The sequence below is a fragment of the Pygocentrus nattereri genome, chromosome 18, assembly GCF_015220715.1.
Source record: "Pygocentrus nattereri isolate fPygNat1 chromosome 18, fPygNat1.pri, whole genome shotgun sequence".
In the NCBI taxonomy this organism is placed as follows: domain Eukaryota; kingdom Metazoa; phylum Chordata; class Actinopteri; order Characiformes; family Serrasalmidae; genus Pygocentrus; species Pygocentrus nattereri.
In genome coordinates this window covers 6,794,543-6,812,794 of record NC_051228.1, presented here as the reverse complement: position 1 = coordinate 6,812,794, position 18,252 = coordinate 6,794,543, and the positions used below count along the sequence as shown (strand labels likewise).

General features: G+C 41.8%; 1 protein-coding gene across 5 annotated transcripts in view; it reads left to right on the top strand.

Moving 5' to 3' along the window:
- sez6a (seizure related 6 homolog a) overlaps positions 1 to 18,252 on the top strand; it is a 250,928-nt gene that overhangs the window by 107,503 nt on the left and 125,173 nt on the right. For all 5 annotated transcript variants that reach the window (XR_005131808.1, XM_037547391.1, XM_037547390.1 and 2 more), the window contains exons 2-3: positions 8,698 to 9,399; positions 13,864 to 13,991. Coding sequence is in view for 4 of the 5 variants with exons in the window: in XM_037547391.1 (XP_037403288.1) it covers positions 8,698 to 9,399; positions 13,864 to 13,991 (830 nt within the window). In the remaining variant the exon portion in view is untranslated. The remainder of the gene's footprint in view (positions 1 to 8,697; positions 9,400 to 13,863; positions 13,992 to 18,252) is intronic.

Here is an 18,252-nt window from a genome sequence, read left to right as displayed (position 1 = left end):
AGCTTCTTTAATACATATCTGAAAATATGTTTAAAATGTTTTATATCATCATATGTTGATGTTCAAAATGTGTTTGTTTAAGATAAACCCTGAAAACTTTGAGGAAGACAGTGATATTTCTCCTTGAAAGTTACCCAGCAAGTGCTGAAACATTGTTTTGAATCATTCTGTAATTCCCCCCTGCTGAGCATCAATTGAATCATCATCTCCCATCAATTGAATGTCTTTAGGGTCTGTTTCTGCACATATAGCCTCTCAATGTAATGCAAGCTAATTTCACACCTTCATTTATTTAAGAGTTTATCTAAGAGTGACCGCTGCAGGCTACAAATATGGCTAGCTATGTAGCCTTTTCTGTTTAGCTAAAGTACTTGCATGATATCCCGTTGTTGTTTATTGAGGACAGCGGCTGCAATTATATGTAATATAACTATGCTAACTATATAACTATATAAAAGAATCATGGATGCAGGTTGCCTCTTTAGCTAACTTCTACCCCAAGTTTGCAATAGTAGACTGTATTGAAAGATACTGCAAATATTAGTTCAACTTCAGTTAAGTAGACGGATACAGTGAACTCCCCATTATGCTTATAATAATGACAGAGTTCTTTAATTGTGAAAACAAGTTGTGTTTAGTTGACTTTGGCTAACCTTGCCCAAAAAGTGGCCTTTGAAGTGAAGTCTTCATGAAGCCATGATAGCTAGCTAGCTACTCCTATCTGAACTGTCCTTGCTAGAAAAATCAGCATAAACCAGCATAACTGGCCTCCAGCAAAACTAGCATATCGCTGCTATCGGAAGAAAACCTTGCGTCCGTTTTTGTCGTTCTTCCGTTTTTGACATAATTGAAAAGTGCATGTTTCTCTTTACATTCTATGTAAAATTTTATGATGAACGAACCAAAAGAAACAAGACAAAATGACTTTGGGGGGGAAATCTGGTTTCATTGATTTACATTGAAAGTGTTTGTGTTTTGGATGCTGGTATGGCAGTCAACCAGTATAACCATGCTAAGTGACCAGCTAAATCAGCACCAAACCAGCATCAACCATCTTAGATATTGATATATTTATGCTGGTATTAGCTGTTTTCTAGCAGGGGTTTCATGCCTGAATATGGTCCAGCCAACTGATAAAAGCTAAAAAAAATGAATAGTCCATTTCATCTGTGATATTCGTGTAAGCAACATGCAGGATTTTAAGCAATGGAGCCACATCTACCATGCCAGATGGACCAGCCTGGCGGGGGTTGGGGGCCACCATGGTCACCCCACCAGCCCAATTAAACCTTGATGATTATACAATGTAATTAAAAAGATGTCCATAAAATAAAACAAACAGGGCTCTGTACATGTTATCCTACTATACTATACCACCAAATCAGAGAGATCCCAAATTCTGCGACAAACATTTCACTCTTCTGTGGAGATCCTCCCTACTAGCTTTGGTCTAAGGCTCTCTCTGCCTCCCTTCCTGGGTGCTGAAGCTTCAAAAGAAGCCCTCACTCTGGGTGATCTCACTCATTTGCTGTCTGTGTCAACTATATACTTTCATCTCTTGCTGTCTGTGGTGTTCTGTCTGCCTACGCCTCGTTAGAACACACTGTCACCCAGCAAACGTGTGCTAATTAAGGTGTCAGAACACACTAGGGATCATTGCCTGTTTGAACAGGCAAATAAGAGTGAGTCGGAGCTCCGAGCACTAAGCCAGGCTCGAGAAGCTTCCCAGGTTTTTCCCTTTGAACCTGTGCAAAACTCGCCGGCATAGCTGTAGTTCTTTGAGGTAATGCTGTTGAACCAGTGCCAACGATAGATAAACATTGGAACTGTCTTCAATCTCCACGTCTGGTGTCAGCTCTGAAGATCACCCATACCTTTAAAGAGGGACTTTCTGAGCTGTTCTGTAGAAGAACTGCTCTGGCCTTCTTTAAAGAACCTTTCCGTCATTGGTTCTTTAAAGGAATGGTTTGGCGAGAAATGTCCAGAATTAAGAACACCTGTTGCTTATAGAAGCTGCCCACTGCGTTCAGCTACACAATGAAGTTTTGTTCAGTTTTGTAGTTCACAGTAAGTCAGATATTGTCCAGAATTTACAAGTCTGCACAACCTTCATGAACATCTGGGTGCAGTTTACGAACGTATTTAGAGAAACGATTTGGGTGACTATTGACTTCCAGTGTTTGTTAGCAACATAAGGCTCATAGCTTAAGTCCTAAACTAAAGAAGCAAAATTTGCAAAGCAAACATTGGTTGATCAACTACATCTGGGGTAAATAATAATAATAAAAACTGTGGACTGTAGAACAAAAAATCAAGATTGTTTATAAATAGTCATATAGAAATAGAAATAACAGAAGTCAGAATTCAGCACTGCCTGCTGCATTCAGCTACACAGTAAAGGTTTCTACATTTTTACAGCTGAAATATTGTCTCCTAAACCCCATCCACATGTCTGTACTACCTTAAAGAAAGGCTGGAAGCAGTTTGATGGGGTTGAGAGAAGTTTTTGAGATGTAATTACAGCTATAGCTTTGGGTGTCTGTTGATTTCTAGTGTTAGCAACATTAGGCTTACACACACACACACACACACACACACACTTCTAAGCTGCTTGTCCTCCTGGGTCGCAGGGGGAACTGGAGCCTATAACATCAGCCTTACACCTCCAACTAAACTAAAGAAGCACAATTTGTACACTAAACACATCTTGGCTGATCAGCTACATATGGGTTAAGTGTAAAATTGTGTAGATTTGATTTTCCCCTCCAATCCTTCAAAGTAACATTTCTGTCAATCAGTTATTTCAGCGTGGAGAACCTTTAAAATCTGAGTGTTCGAAAAGGTTTTTTTTTTCTAGAAAGATTTTTTCAAAGCCGAGAACTATTTAGGGATGAATGCGTTACTTGTTGCGTCATTTATTTCTGCAAAGTCTATAGAAGTGGAATTTCTCAGCACTAGCTTAGTAATCCAACAACTGCAGAAAGTCAGATTTTGTCAGTAATCTGATCGACGCGTTTACATGCATTTGAGTAATCAGAAGATGGAAAACACCAGGTTTACATGAGCCAGGTAGTAATTGTATTTCTGCCTGACAACTGGCCAGTAAACTCACAGAAGCAGGTGTGATGTAAACATCATGTAAAACTCCAACTTCATGTGGCTACTTTTTAAAAAAACCTGAAACAAATGAACACTCATAATCTAGAAGTTGAAGAATATTTAAATCCTTCATTTCCTCACGCATGTACTTGGTTTCAGCGTCTCTCCAAAAGTGTTTTCCATCTTGCGGCAACATTGCTCGCTTATTTCCGGTACCGCCACCTGTTTTCGCGCATGCGCAGGCTGAGAAATCTCAAAGAAATCAAGAGTAGGAGTTCACATGACCTAGGAAATCTGATTACTGAGCTAAAATCCAGCTCTCGTTCTCAGATTTCTTCCTCGGATTACTAGACCTTACTGCGATCTAAGAAATCAGAAATCAGTCGATTATTAAATGCATGTAAACTGACTTTTCTGTGATGTTCCACCATGAACTGAGAAGATCAGTGGCACTGAATAGTTTGCAAACTCAAGCCTTCATATCATCGTGCACCGTTTTCCACGTTTTGCACATTCGCTCCAGGTGTGTTAACACAATTTAGCAAATACACAGCCGAAAAGACTCCAGAGGAAAGACGGAAAGTATTTCCTAAGCGCAAATTAGCATTCTGCGCATGCATGTGAGAAAGAAAGAGCTGTGCGCTGTGTGCTTTTCTTTGCCGTTTTTATGCCAGACTGCCCTAATATTTTAAACACAGTCATAAAAGTGTAGGAATTTCATTTAGATGAGATCCGTCCCTGAGCACAGGGCTTCCATTGTAATTCCATGCCATGTGCCTCTCTCCAGTCTCTGCCTGGTTGATGAGAGGGAGCTACAGATGTTGTTTTCAGCAAAACCAGTATGATTGGCTCCCTGGGGTGCTAGAGTTACTTTTTGATCAGAAACAACAAAAACAAAGGGATTTCTCTTTTTTTGGGTTTTTTTTCTCGAGACGGTCTCTGTGAAACATTACCAGGATCTCAAAGTCAAACTTGACATCTTCATTTGAAACCGTGGTTCTACACTACGCGCGAGGAGGATTCAATAAGCTCGACGCACGTCTTCGTTCACTCCATCAAGCATGCCTCATCCTCCAGCAGTCATAAAGCAGCTGTCAAAACTTTTAAAAAGAGCTGGGGCTTATCAGGCAAGCTGCGCGTAGCTCCGCCCACTAAGCGCAGTGCAGCTGGAGTTTTTGTAGATGTAGATGTAAAGTCAGAGATGGTAGCTCATCTGCCCCTGCACAGATTGTGTTGGTCATCCTCTTGTCCTTCATCAGTGGTCACAGGACGCTGTTGGTTGTATGTTCTTGGTTCTCTGTCCAGCAGCGACATCGAGGTATTTAAAAATTCTAGCAGCGCTGCTGTGTCTGATCCGCTCAGACCTGCACAGCACACACTAACACACCACCACCACATCAGTGTCGCTGCAGTGCTGACACTAATCCACCACCCAAATAGTACCTGCTCTGTGGGGGTCCTGACCACTGGATATCCATTTGACTGGTCTCTGACTTTTGCACAGTACTGAAAAGACGTCTTCTAGTCGTAGAACCTTTGATGCTTTGTAGAACTCTTTTTAGAGAACACTGGCTCAAACAGCTGAATTGCTTTTCAGGCTGTGTTTTTTAAAAGTGAGATAATTTTGTACGGCCCCCTTTTGTGCTTAAGCGTGTTGGGCATTCAAAGCATGCGGTGCCGTGTGGATTTTCGGAGCTCAGATAAAACAGAAGTGGAAAGAAAAGGCCAAAATGATACTTAACATCACCCTCTCCTTCAGCTTATCCCAGCAAAACGCTTCTAATCTCCACGCCTCACTCAGCGGAATGTACGGCGGGGTCGACTATCTCCACGCGCGATGAAACGGAGCGCCGTTCTCTCCCAGAGTGTGATTGCGGAGCTTGTTTCTCATAATGAACAATTGTCGCGACATTCAGATCTGACACGAAGTGAAGACTGTCATTACTCATCTATCAGAGAACTTTTCACAGGCCTAGTAATGGAGATTAATACGGAGGAGATGAAAGGCGATGCATAATGGAGTCTCACTCACCCTGAAAGACATCCTCACCACGGGCCTTTCCACACTACAACAGCGGCGCCCGAAACACGTCGCCTCATGTTTCACTCTTAAGCTTCAAATAATCACTTTGTGCGACAAAGCCACTTCACGTCATATTGCGTTGAATTGCATGTTCTCCTTCTTTTGCAGGCTTTGTATGATAAATCAGGTGCTATTTATCAAACATGAAGATGTAAATAATGCACAAATATACATCTTAAAAGGCCATAACTTGTTTTTCTTTCTTATGACTCATAATTCACAATAAAACGATCACTTCCAACCTCTTTTTGCCCCTTACAGGTAATCTGGATGTTTAAGATCCGTGAATGAGCTCTGTTCTGGTTGACGTTTATTGTGCCAGTAAGCGGTCCACGCTCTTTATAACCTCAGCGTAAATGGGTGGGGCTAAACTGTTGTAGGGTTAGGTGGATATATGTAAATTAGTAGTTTTTTGTGACATCACAAGAACAGTGAATTAAAAAGGGGCTGTTTTTTGCAGCTTGGTTTCCAAACATGGGCTGTATGGACTGAGAAGTAAGTGAATATTTGAATGCTACCTCAAACTAGTAGATCTGGATAGATACAGCCAAGCGAGCTCTCCTATTGGTTTGGACATCAGGAGCTGAACTGAAGGCTTAACATGTTGCATTATACAACCAACTGACCAGCTGATCAACCAATCCCGTTTTGATTTGTGATAGATGGGATCAATTTTGAAAGAAAAAGGTCACTCTAGGCCTTCCGTAGGTTCTGAGATACATCCCTGACTGTAAATGGATCTTATAGTCTGAACCGGTTTCAGTTAGCTGTTATTAATAGGACTTGGCAGCAGCAGCTCTATGGCAAAACCCTTTACTGAAAGTATCACCGTCACACTGTTGTGTTGTGGTGTCCGCATACCATAAAACACAGATGACGCAGATGATGGTAAAACAGTCATAAATCTAACAAAAGTTTTCTTTGAGGATTATTTTGCCTTACATCACCCTACATGTACCCCTTTACATGAAAGGGTTAAAACAAATATATTAAAATGCATTTTAAGCCAAACATTCGGCACAAAACATCAAGCAACATCTGTCTAACCATTTCATGTAATAACTTTCTGCGAGGGAGCTTTTAGAGGCATTACATGTCTCCTCAGTCGTCTGGTTCCTGTCACCACCACTGTGAACAATTCTGACTTGGCAAGTTTTCTATAAGAGAGCATTTCACAACCAAACCAGTCGGAATGACTGTTTTCCATCCATCCATCCATCCATTATCTTCCGCTTCTCCGGAGTTCGGGTCGCGGGGGCAGCATCCTAAGCAATGAAGCCCAGACCTCCCTTTCCCCAGTCACTTCCACCAGCTCTCCAAGGGGGATTCCGAGGCGCTCCCAGGCCAGCTGGGCGATATAATCACGCCAGCGTGTACTGGGTCTTCCCCGGGGTCTCCTCCCAGGTGGACTCGCCTGTGACACCTCCCGAGGGAGGCGTCCAGGAGGCATCCTAACCAGATGCCCGAACCACCTCAGCTGGCTCCTCTCGACGTGAAGAAGCAGCGGCTCTACTCCGAGTCCCTCCCGGATGACTGAACTTCTCACCCTATCTCTAAGGGAGAGTCCAGACACCCTGCGGAGGAAACTCATTTCGGCCACTTGTATTCGAGATCTTATTCTTTCGGTCATTAGGAATGACTGTTTTACAAATACTTAATAATATAGGATTCCTGAAGAATTGGTGAAGTTCCCCGTTAACCTTTTTTGTAGGCCACCTAGAAGCCGTTCAGTTGGAATAATGGAAGTGGCAATCAAATAAGTAGAGCTTATTCCGACTGGTCTGTTGATTGTGTCGATGGTGTTAGGCTGCTAGTGAGCAATGAGGGGACAAAAGGGGGGGTGGACAGAACACCTTTCCACAAAGATGGCTGTGCAGAGATGAAACAATCTTCTTGATTTTTAAGCTGCAGCATAGAAACCAGCATTTAGATGAAATTAAAAAAATGATTAAAAGCACTTATTTGCCTGCTCACCTGTGAAGACAAATTCATTGTCCAGTGAAATATAGTCCATCAATGTAATAGAAGAAAAAAAAACGCATGGTTCATCCGAGGGATCATCAACAACAGATGTAAAATAATAATTTTATGGATACTTGTGTCAAAGAACTTTGCATACAGAAGGTATGTTGTGTCTGTTGTGCACACGGAAGGTCCCCACAAAGACCCAGATACAGAGCAGACACTCAAACCAGAGCAGCCTGTACAGTGTCTTTCTTTTTGAAAGCTCTTGGTGTCATGTTTAAAGGAGCGAGAGAACGAGGAGGCAGAGACGTGTTTTTACAAGGTTGGTGAGCGCTTCTCCTTAAGAGCATCCTTTCCGTTGTAAGCATCCTCATCCTGAGGGCTTCCTGATTGCATCCCACCCGCTGCAGGTGCGGAACCGTAATTGCTTTCCACCGTGCACTTATTGTATTCTCTAATCATGACTCATTCACAGTAAATTCTTCGCTTTCTCTAATGGAACGTGGGAGGAGGGCAGGATTTTCAAAATGAGCAATCGCTCCCTAAAGGTTCTCCTCGCTGCTCCACGCGTCAAAACCTTTTTCGGCGTGACTCCTCGCGGCAACTCGTCTGCATTTACCGCTGCCTTAGCCGAGCTTTTCTGCTTATTAGCCATGGCTATTAGCCCTCCTTTTAAATCATATCCAATCATGTTACGTCTCAAAGGCTGCACATTTGAACTGCATCCCAGGATTTCACTGGCTGTCTTTTTCAAACACACCAAACTGGTTGTGGAATCATTTGCTGGAGAGCCGTTGGATTGACGTTCCAAAACATGGTGTCTCAACTGAAGCTGGAAGTTTTTCATCAAGTGGCTTGTTGGTAACTGAGATGAGAAATTAATTGGATTTTAAACTTTTAATCGATACCGTATTTAAGGCCACCACACACTCACATTGCTGTGCAGTATTCTTTTTTTACAGTGGGGGTTACAGGAAACAGGGGTCTACAACACGAATAGAGCCGATTCAGTTATTATCCAAAACTACATTAACCCACACGTCTGAGTTTTTATATGTAATGTTAATAATAGTAAAACAGTGGTAAAACTGGAAAATGTGGGGACCGTGTTGCCTTACAACACTTGGCATGTACCGCTAGGCCATTTAAAAATTGGATTTACGCCAAAACTGTACCTTAAAACAATGTCTACCTAAAAACTTGAATTTAAAACAATGTATCAAGCATCAGGCAACGTATTTATCATTAGTTCATGTAATAACTCCTGCGAGGGAGCTTTTAGACATTAAACTTTTCAGATGTCTGGCTCCTATCACCACCACTGTGAACAGTTCTGTTTCTCTAAAATGGAGAATTTTATATCAAATAACTCTGAGTTACTTTCTTAATGATTGGCTTGCGCAAAATACAGCCTAACGGAAAATCTACAAGGGCTTATTGACTCATAATACTTCTCAATTGTGCCTCACAGTGTATCTAGTATTGCTTACTCAGTTTGAGCCATCTAATGAATACAATTGCTGATCTCCCTGTTTCTCCTTTGCTTTCAGGTGATGGCACTGGCCTGAGCAATAGAGGCAGAGAACCGGAACAAGAACACAATCCTTTCACTTCAAAATCAAATGTTGAAGCCCATGAGGTCACCACATCCTTCACACCAAGCTTTCCTGACCACCGGCCCAACCTGAGAGGCCTACTGCTCCACGAAGCTCTTCTCACTAAGGACTTCCAGGGAGACCAGAGGTTCTTCAAAGAAGACGGTGGATTGGAGGTTCAACCTACTGCCTCAGGGCCTTCATCTTACCTAGAACCTGGAGATCAAGCAACTCATGTAGTTCCTCATGAAGATGCTCCGGCCTTCTCTGACATCGCCACCACGGCCATGACCACAGTCAGTCCCACCCTGCCTGGAAAGCTGGTCTCCATGCCTCAAAAGAGGCCTAGCAAGGGCAGAGAAAGAACAGCAGAGAAGTTGGAGGTTACCTCTCAAGCTCTAACAACTCCAGTCTTGCCAACCACCACCCGGACAAACATTCGGCAACAAACATCTGTAGCTTCATCAAAGGCACATCTTTCAGAAAGGAAAGTGGCCTCCAAAGCTACTGCTTCGTCATCAGCAACAGCTTTCACAAAGAAAGAACCTCTGAGGCCAGCAGGGAAGAGCCTTGAGGGTAATCACACTGATGCGGATGAAGAAACGATGACAAGCACCATCCATACCACAACTATCATCAGCACTATGAGAGGTGAAGGTATGTACAGTGTCAGCATGACCGGCCTGGTGTGGGCTTAATTTCTTTATTATTCTTCAACAGGACAAAGGCCTGGACAGACAATATAATTATATTCTTTATGCAAATATTGAAATAGGCCATGCAATTTAAAGCTGGTTAAGGCAATTGTATAAGTGGCACTCTGATGAAATGATATCCTAAAAGGTCCCACAGTCTTGATTTTATTATGACTAATGTCGTGGCTGTGATTCGGGTGCAGGCACAAGCTGAATTTCCACAGATCACAACCACCATAATATTATTTGTGATAACACGTAATGTTGAGCTTTATATTGCCTTAATAAAACAGCTCTGCAAAAAAAAGAAAAAAGAACGCAAAGAAACCCCAAAAACACTATATTGCCAAAAGTATTCGCTTGTCTGCCCTCACACGCAGCTATAACAGCTTCAACTCTTCTGGGAAGGCTTTCCACAAGGTTTAGGAGTGTGTTTATGGGATTTTTTGACCATTCTTCCAGAAGCGCATTTGTGAGGTCAGACACTGATGTTGGACGAGAAGGCCTGGCTCACAGTCTCCGCTCTAATTCATCCCAAAGGTGAATTAGATCAGGTTGAGGTCAGGACTCTTCCACACCAAACTCGCTCATCCATGTCTTTTTGAACGTTGCTTTATGCACTGGTGTGCAGTCATGTTGGAACAGGAAGGGGCCGGATTGCCAGTCAGAGAAGTGTAATTCATCACTCCTAAGAACACGTCTCCACTGCTCTAGATTCCAGTAAAGTCCGCTTTACACCACTGCATTTTGGTGCTTGGTGATGTAAGGCTTGGATGCACCTGCTCAGCCATAGAAACCCATTCCATGAAACTCTCTAAGCTTCTTCAGCTAATCTGAAGTCCACATGAAATTTGGAGGTCTGTAGCGATTGACTCTGCAGAAAGTTGGTGACCTCTGCGCACTATGACCCTCAGCATCCGCTGACCCCGTGCTGTCATTTTACTTCGTGGCTGAGTTGCTGTCGTTCCCAATCGCTTCCACTTTATTATAATCCCACTGACAGTTGACTGTGGAATATTTAGTAGTGAGGAAATTTCACGACTGGACTTGCTGCACAGGTGGCGTCCGATCACGGTACCACGCTGGAATTCACTGAGCTCCTGAGAGCTCCCCATTCTTTCACTAATGTCTGTAGAAGCAGTCTGCAGGCCTAGGGGCTCGGCTTTATACACCTGTGGCCATGGAAGTGATTAGAACACCTGAATTCAATGATTTGGTTGGCTGAGTGAAAACTTTTGGCAATTTAGTGTATTTTAGTCAAAGCATTTCATAACCATCTTGTTTGTTGACTTGTGTTCTGTTCATTTCCACTTATTTTAGAGCAGTTACCTAATGTATTCATTTTCTGTTTTTTATTGGGCTAAAATGATGGGCTAAAGTGGGCTGATACTTGGTAACCAGAGCTCAACATATGTAGCATAATAGCTAAGTGCTGCTTCACCATGTTTAATGTGGACTTTGGACTCTACTGTGGTGTATTTTGTTTTCGCAGAGTGTGGTCACTGTATTATAGCTCATGAAATTATTACTCTTTCCACAAAGTTCTGCCTTTTTGTCTCAACCATATCATCAATGCACAGCAACCCTTGCTACCTGCCATTGCTCCAAGCCTTCAGTTCATTATCAGCATGGCACAGTTCGAATTTGAAGCTCTAGTTACTGTTAACAGATTAACTGAGGATGTTAAAATTAGATTCTGTTCGGTAAAGTATGTCAATTTCCTCAAAAGGGAATGTTGTAGTGGTCAGTTTTTTGTCATGGTCAGTTTTACTACAAAAGCTGATATGGGCTTTGTGAAAATGTCAAGGCAAACGTCTAACATTACTTCAATTAATCAAAGGTAAGACATGAATGGACCATAACGATTTTTTATGCCCACCATGGCAATGCGCAATGGCTTCGGTAATTAAGTTTAGATTGTAAAGCTTGCTGTGCTGGTTTTCTTCATCTTGGTTAATTTCAGCTGTTGAATCTGAACTTGGTTACGTTGTTTTCTTTGAGTAAATGTACCTGTGGGAAGCAGACACGTGCCTTATAGTTCTTATAGTAAAGGGTGCTGCAGTGTTTGGTGTTTTTCTGTGAATCCAGCATTCTGATTGATTTCCAGAATATGGTAATATTACCACAGGGAGTAAGCACCGGAATAAGGAGGATGATGACTGCATGGCTCTCAGGAATAGCCTCATATAATGGCACTGCAGAACTTTAAGATTACTTGTGGGACTAATAAGTGACATTTATTAGTCCCACAACAGGGAAATTTCACCTCCGCATTTAACCCATCCAGGAAGTGGAGCACCACATACACACTAATGAGTGCACACACACACTAGGGCCAGTGAGCACACTTGCCCAGAGCCGTGGGCAGCCCTATCCGCAGCGCCTGGGGAGCAGTTGGAGGTTAGGTGTCTTGCTCAAGGACACCTCAGTCGTGTACTGTTGGCTCTGGGGATCGAACCGGCAACCTTCCAGTCACAGGACTGGTTCCCTAACCTCCAGCCCACGACTGCAACATTAGCTCATCGTTATGTTTCAGGACATTAGCTGGAATTACACAACAGTTCTGGCAGCACAAGCTGAAGCTATAAGGCTGAGAAGCGTTCTAACTGTGCTGTATTTTGCCATAACATCAGGGTTTTTCACAAACACTGTATCACTGAGACACCGTTGCTAAGCAATGACTTTGACCGCTGTAGGAGACGCTCAAGCCATTTGAAAGTTTTCATTTCTTACTTTGCCACAAACAGAAAACGGACACGTTTAAGATCACATTTGACCGACACCCGATTTGGTCAGACTCTGAAGATAAGACTACACTAAATTCCCAAACTGTGAGATGGTCTATGTAAGGAGCTGGTGGCTGTGCAGCGAGTGGGCAGAGCTTGTTACTCTGACGTAGCGACAAGCTGCTTGTTAAGGAACTATAATTTGGTGGAAGGAACTGCAAACATTAAAACATATTAAACGCCACATTCATGGCCCAGTTTATTAATCTGTGATGTTATTTTGTGGTGAAACACTCCCTCTGGGTTCTGTTGCTTAATTTGTACATAACTACCAAGCTGGCCTACCCTCCTTTTTACAGGCTTACGCAAAAATGTATTTCTGTCTACACCACTGCTGTATCCATGGATCTAAGAGACCTGCTCAGTTTATATTCTTTAAACACATCACTGATGTAAACCATCCAGTCACTTATAAACTAGAAGCACTTTAAAATCTATTCTGTATCTGAGCAGAAGCCAGTACAAAGGTTTTAGGACTGAAATAATGTGCACTCTTGGCCCTCTTGGTCCTCTTGCAGCTGCACTCTAAATGAGCAGTAGCTGTGTAATAGTCTTTTTGCTAAGTCCAGTTAAGAGACCATTACAGTAATCCACCCTGCTGGAGATAAAAAAGAGTGAGTGAGTCTTTGTAGGCCATGCTGAGACCAACATTTTATCCTGGCTATATTTTTTAAATGGTAGAATAATGTATTGGCGATTTGCTTTGACATGGCTAGTGAAAGTGAGATTTGGCTCTATTAGGGCACCAATATTTCTCACTTGGACTTTGGGTTTTAGGGCCATGGAATCAAGATGTATTATAATTGCAAAATGTCCTTTTTGCATTTACAAAATTGTTTTCTGTGTGACTAAAGGCCTTAATATAAAATCAAAAAATCCTAATGGGTTATTTCAATGTCCAAATACATGGGGCCACTGTATCTGCCTATTAAACCTACATTAGTTTAGCCATGCCTAGTCATATTGATGTTTAGAAGGAGTGTTTCAGACCACAGTGCTTTCTGAATAAGGCCCAATGCAAGGCAGACAATCAGAATGGTGCATATTTACACATAACAGCCTTAAGGGGCACAGTAAAACCAGCCTGCTTAACTCTAAGGGACAAAGAGAGGTCAGAGAACAGTCCCATAAAAATGATTTCTGGCCATTTTGGTACATTAACCCACAGTAACGTCACAGACTGAATATACGAATAATCGTAATATGAAAAATGTAGAATGAGCCCCCCTAAAATGAATAAAGAGCACCTCTATTAATACAACAGGTACCCCATTTCTGAAAAGCACCAATGCATTCTTTGCAACATGTACGATTATCCTTAAACTTTGCAGCTTCCAAGTCTTCTAGTAACTTTGGTGTCAGTATAAAATTGACATTTAACCAGCCACTATAAGTGGAATGTTGTCTGTAATGTATTTCCAAGTCATCTAGTAAGGGGTCCTGTGGCAAAGCGACTTTTGGCTGATTGCTTCGCCTGACCTTTCACTACATTGAGGTGCTTTGTGAAAATGGAGTAGCCTTCAGGGCTAACGAGGAGCTCCAGACCGGGCGAAATAAAAATAAAGAGTCGAGACAGGGACAAGTGCTCGGGATGGTCCTGCTTTGAACCTCCCTTCCAACTTTCTTTTCTTCTTTTCTAGGTCAGTGCAGCATGAACTTCACGGATGCTGAGGGCTACATTGAGATGCCACCCAGGGCTGATGATTCGTCCACCTTGGATTGCGCCTATCTGGTTACAGTCTACCTTGGATACGGGGTTGAAATTCAGGTCAGTCATTTCTAAGCATCTGTAATAAGTTCAACATCAACTGTAAGATATTTTCAACATGTATCACAACCTCTAGTTGACCTGAATGACCTTTATTTCAATGGAAACAACATGAGCCCTTCAGTTTTCATATGGAAATGTGTTTCAAATACATTGCAGTCCCTGCTGAAATACATTGCATTTACTAAGATGTATTTCAGAATATATTGCCATATTAACCTAATATATTTTAAAATACATTTATTTTGTATGGGGAAACATTACACATAGAAATGTATCATACTGAAATAATTATATATATAAACCTAATACTTTGTCTAATGCATTTTACTATTTGGAATACCTTCTGAAATCGATTTGTATTACAATATCTTAATTTTAATTATTAGCAAATGAACCTTCAATATGGCAAAAGTATTATAGGCATTGATGCACTGTGAAAATGCAGTTTGATGATTTGATATCTTGTTTATATGCAATATATTTAGTTTGAATGCTGTCTAAACACACACATGGCTAATGCAAAATCCAGTGCAAAACACAGAGGTCAGTACCATTTAGTTATATATATATACATATATATGTTTTTCACAAATGTCACAGATATAACTAAATAGTACTGACCTCTGTGTTTTGCATTGGTTTTTGCATTAGCCATGTGTGTGTTTAGACAGCATTCCAACTAAATATAGTTGACTTTATATAGTATAGTGTTACTGCAGTGCTGAGAATGATCCACCACCCAGATACTACCTGCTTTGTGGTGGTCCTGGGGGGGTGGGTCCTGACCACTGAAGAACAGGGTAACAAAGTATTCAGAGAAACAGATGGACTACACTCTGTAATTGTAGAACTACAAAGAGCTCATATGTTTTAAGTGGAGCTGATAAAGTGGGCAGTTAGTGTAGATACAAGATGAGTGTACTTTATAAAGTGCTCAGTGGGTCAGTGAGAGGACATGGCAGCAGACAAAACACAGGTACTAGACATGAGACGAGGCCGAGCCGTAAAGGGCAAGAACCCAAAACAACAACAAGATTGTATATTAATTATACTTGTTAGCTCCAGTGCAAAAATAAGAAGCAGACTTTGGTGCTTCATCGACTCTGACTGCTAATGAACAGACATGAGAAGACAAGAACACTGGAGGAAAACTCCACGTCCCTTTCAGAATTAGTCGCTTTGTTGTGTGAGTAAATACTCCTCGGCTCAGTTCCTTGGGCTTAAGATGACTTCAAAAGAGGAGGGAAAATCTGCATTTCCCTTGAAAAGATTCTTAAAATGTCTAACTTCGTTACTGGAGAGGAGGGGAGACGAGCGCATCACGCCACAAAAGCCTCTCTCGGAGGCTCAGAGGAAATGGAAATGCAGCGGAGCTTTTGATGGAAGCTGTTGTGGGTTTTATGCAATCATGTGGAACTTGTTATCTCTCTTGTTGAGAGCCCAACCGCAGTCGATACGATAATATTGAGCAGCACGGGCAGAACAAGCACCTAGACATCTAATTTTGGCTTGATCAATTGCGGTGGCACAAAGTAGGATTTGAATTCCATTGTGAAGAGAACAAGGGGTACAAGTTTGAGACAGTGACAGACAGAAATTGAGTCGTCACAGTGAAGAATATCAGCTTTTTTCCAGTGATGTGCTGTGAGTACAGAGTGAAGGGTGCATTTTTTTTGTAGCAACTGTCACAAGATTGCTATTATGCAATATTGTTGCCTGTCCGGTGTGAACAGAAATACTTTTATTTGAAGCCCCAGCAAGACAAAATCCATGATTGCTTTCTAATAGGGGACAGTTGTGGGCTGGAGGTTAGGGAACCAGCCCTTTGACTGGAAAGTTGACGGTTTGATCCCCTGAGCTGACAGTACGTGACTGAGGTGCTCTTGATCAAGACACCTAACCCCCAACTAGGTGCTGCAGATTGGGCTGCCCACCGCTCTGTGTGTCTTCACTAGTGTGCATGTGGTTAGATTGCGGAAGTGAAATTTCCCCATTTTGGGACTAATAACGGTCTCTTAATCTTTAATTAGAACAATGTTGGTCATGTAAGCAAACAATACACATGTACAAAATAGATCCTACAGTTAAATAACTTTCTATCTTTTGGTGTAAATCAAAAGTGCAGTGTGTGTAATTCTGGAGAATGGTTGTTGATATTTGAGCTTACCAGCAAAACAAATACACTCCTACCTTCAGCGCTCCTTCAGAAGCTCCGCCCCACAAATTCACAGACACACATTGCCAAGGCGAACAACACTGGGCTGACAGCAAAAATCAGTTAATGTTGCCCACCTGTTAAGCAGGAGCGACCTCCTCATCCATTTTCATACCTTTCAACTCTGAATGAAGCAGAAGTCAGTCTCTTTTTTGCCAGCTTCTTGTTCAAATTTTCCTTTTCCACCTTAAACGGTGCAACAGTTAGGTTATGTTCAGGTGCCTCAGCTTCTTGTTTGAATTTCTCCATTCTACCTTAAATGGTGCAGAAGTTTATGTTCAGATGCCTCAGTTTTCCCACAGTCTCTGGGTAGACGGCAGGAAACATCCTGGACAGGTCACCAGTCCATCGCAGGGCAGACACACAGACATATACATTCACACACACATTCAATGCAAATTCTACGCAGAAATAACCCTGGTTGCCCAGCCAGGGAGCCAAACCCAGGCCCTTCTTGCCATGAGGTAAAGGCACTACTAATTAATTTTTTTTTCCTTTTTTTTCTATATCTAATTTTAATTTGTTTTTCTGTTGAATTCAAACAGTTAAAACTGTTAATAAGACGTTTTTTAAAAAACAATAAATATACAATGTTTCCAAACTCAACGAGTAATCATGACCAAAATAATCACAGTTTTTGCCATAATCAAGTGGCCCTACTTTATCACTGGTTCTCTTCTATTTCGGGATACCCCAGGATACCCATGTAATACGCTACACAGAACATCATGGCATTCGTTCAAGATATTAATGGCATTCCTTCTTTAAGATCTCTCTACTGTGCAAAGATCAAACAGATCCATTTTCTGTGCCAAGCACTCCTCGGGGACATGGACAGGTGCGAGGGTGTCCTCTCATTTCCAGAACCTTCTTATCCCCTCTTCCTTTTAAGCCCATGTCAAGACCCACAGTGAGCTCCCCCTCTGTGGCTGTTCTGAGATGGGACGAGTCAGACCCACGGAGAAACACACTGTGCTGGGCCTCCGCGCCGAATCATGCATGCAACAGCGCTTCGTTTTCTCCAGCACCCGCAGTCTGACAGATTCGAGGAGCTCCGACATGAAAGAGGAGCTGCTGAACGGGAAGCTGCCATGTGGATAGGGGACTCTGATTGAAACATCTTCAACCCGATCTGCTTCACATGTGAATCTCATGCTGCTGTTGAGGACAATTTATCTGTTCCCAGGCTTGTTGCTTGCCCTTGTCTTCTATAGTTGAACTTTGAAGAGTTTTCAATTATTTTCACTCATAATTCTTTGAAACAAGCAGAGAAGTTCTGTGGAAAGTGTGGATTCCAAACTGTCAATCCATATTATATCGTCACTTCAATGCAGAACGGAAATTAAATATAGAAAGCTGCACTGTGTAAGATTAAGTCAGATTTCACTGGAGCTTTTCACAACTTTGCATATCTTTATGTATCTTTACCTATCTTTAAGTATTTTTACTGAGTTAAAAATAATACAGTTTGCCTCGATGTTTAGGTCTCAAATGCAAAATCAACCTTATGCTAATAAAGATATGATGACAATAGTAGATCATTCATTCACATTCTCAGAGGACATGAACTTCACCAAGTTTAGACAGAGTTGTTTTTGAATTCTCTTTAAACTCACTCGGAATCATCAGATTCATCCGCTCAGGGAAGCACAACTCCGATTACAAAATGTTCTTCCGTACGTTGTTCCGTATGCAATTACACATTTTCACCAGAGAGGTCCCCAAATCTTACATAGAGCAACTTATAAGTCATTATGAATGATATATTCATTATAAAAAAACATGTATTTATATAACAATGTTCTATTTATGTCATACCATAACATGTTTTTAAGCAACAGGTAGGATCTCTGAGCTAGCAGAGCAGGTAAGGGTGGTGGGAGGGCGATGAAACATGATAATATGGGTTATTATTCTGTATATTGTGTAGACCTTTTAGATGTTTTAGTGGTGGCAAAGAGGGGAATACCATAAAGGCCTCATTGGCCTTTAGAGAAGGTCTGCTGATTTCCAAAAATTCTGATTTTTATTGATTTGGATTAA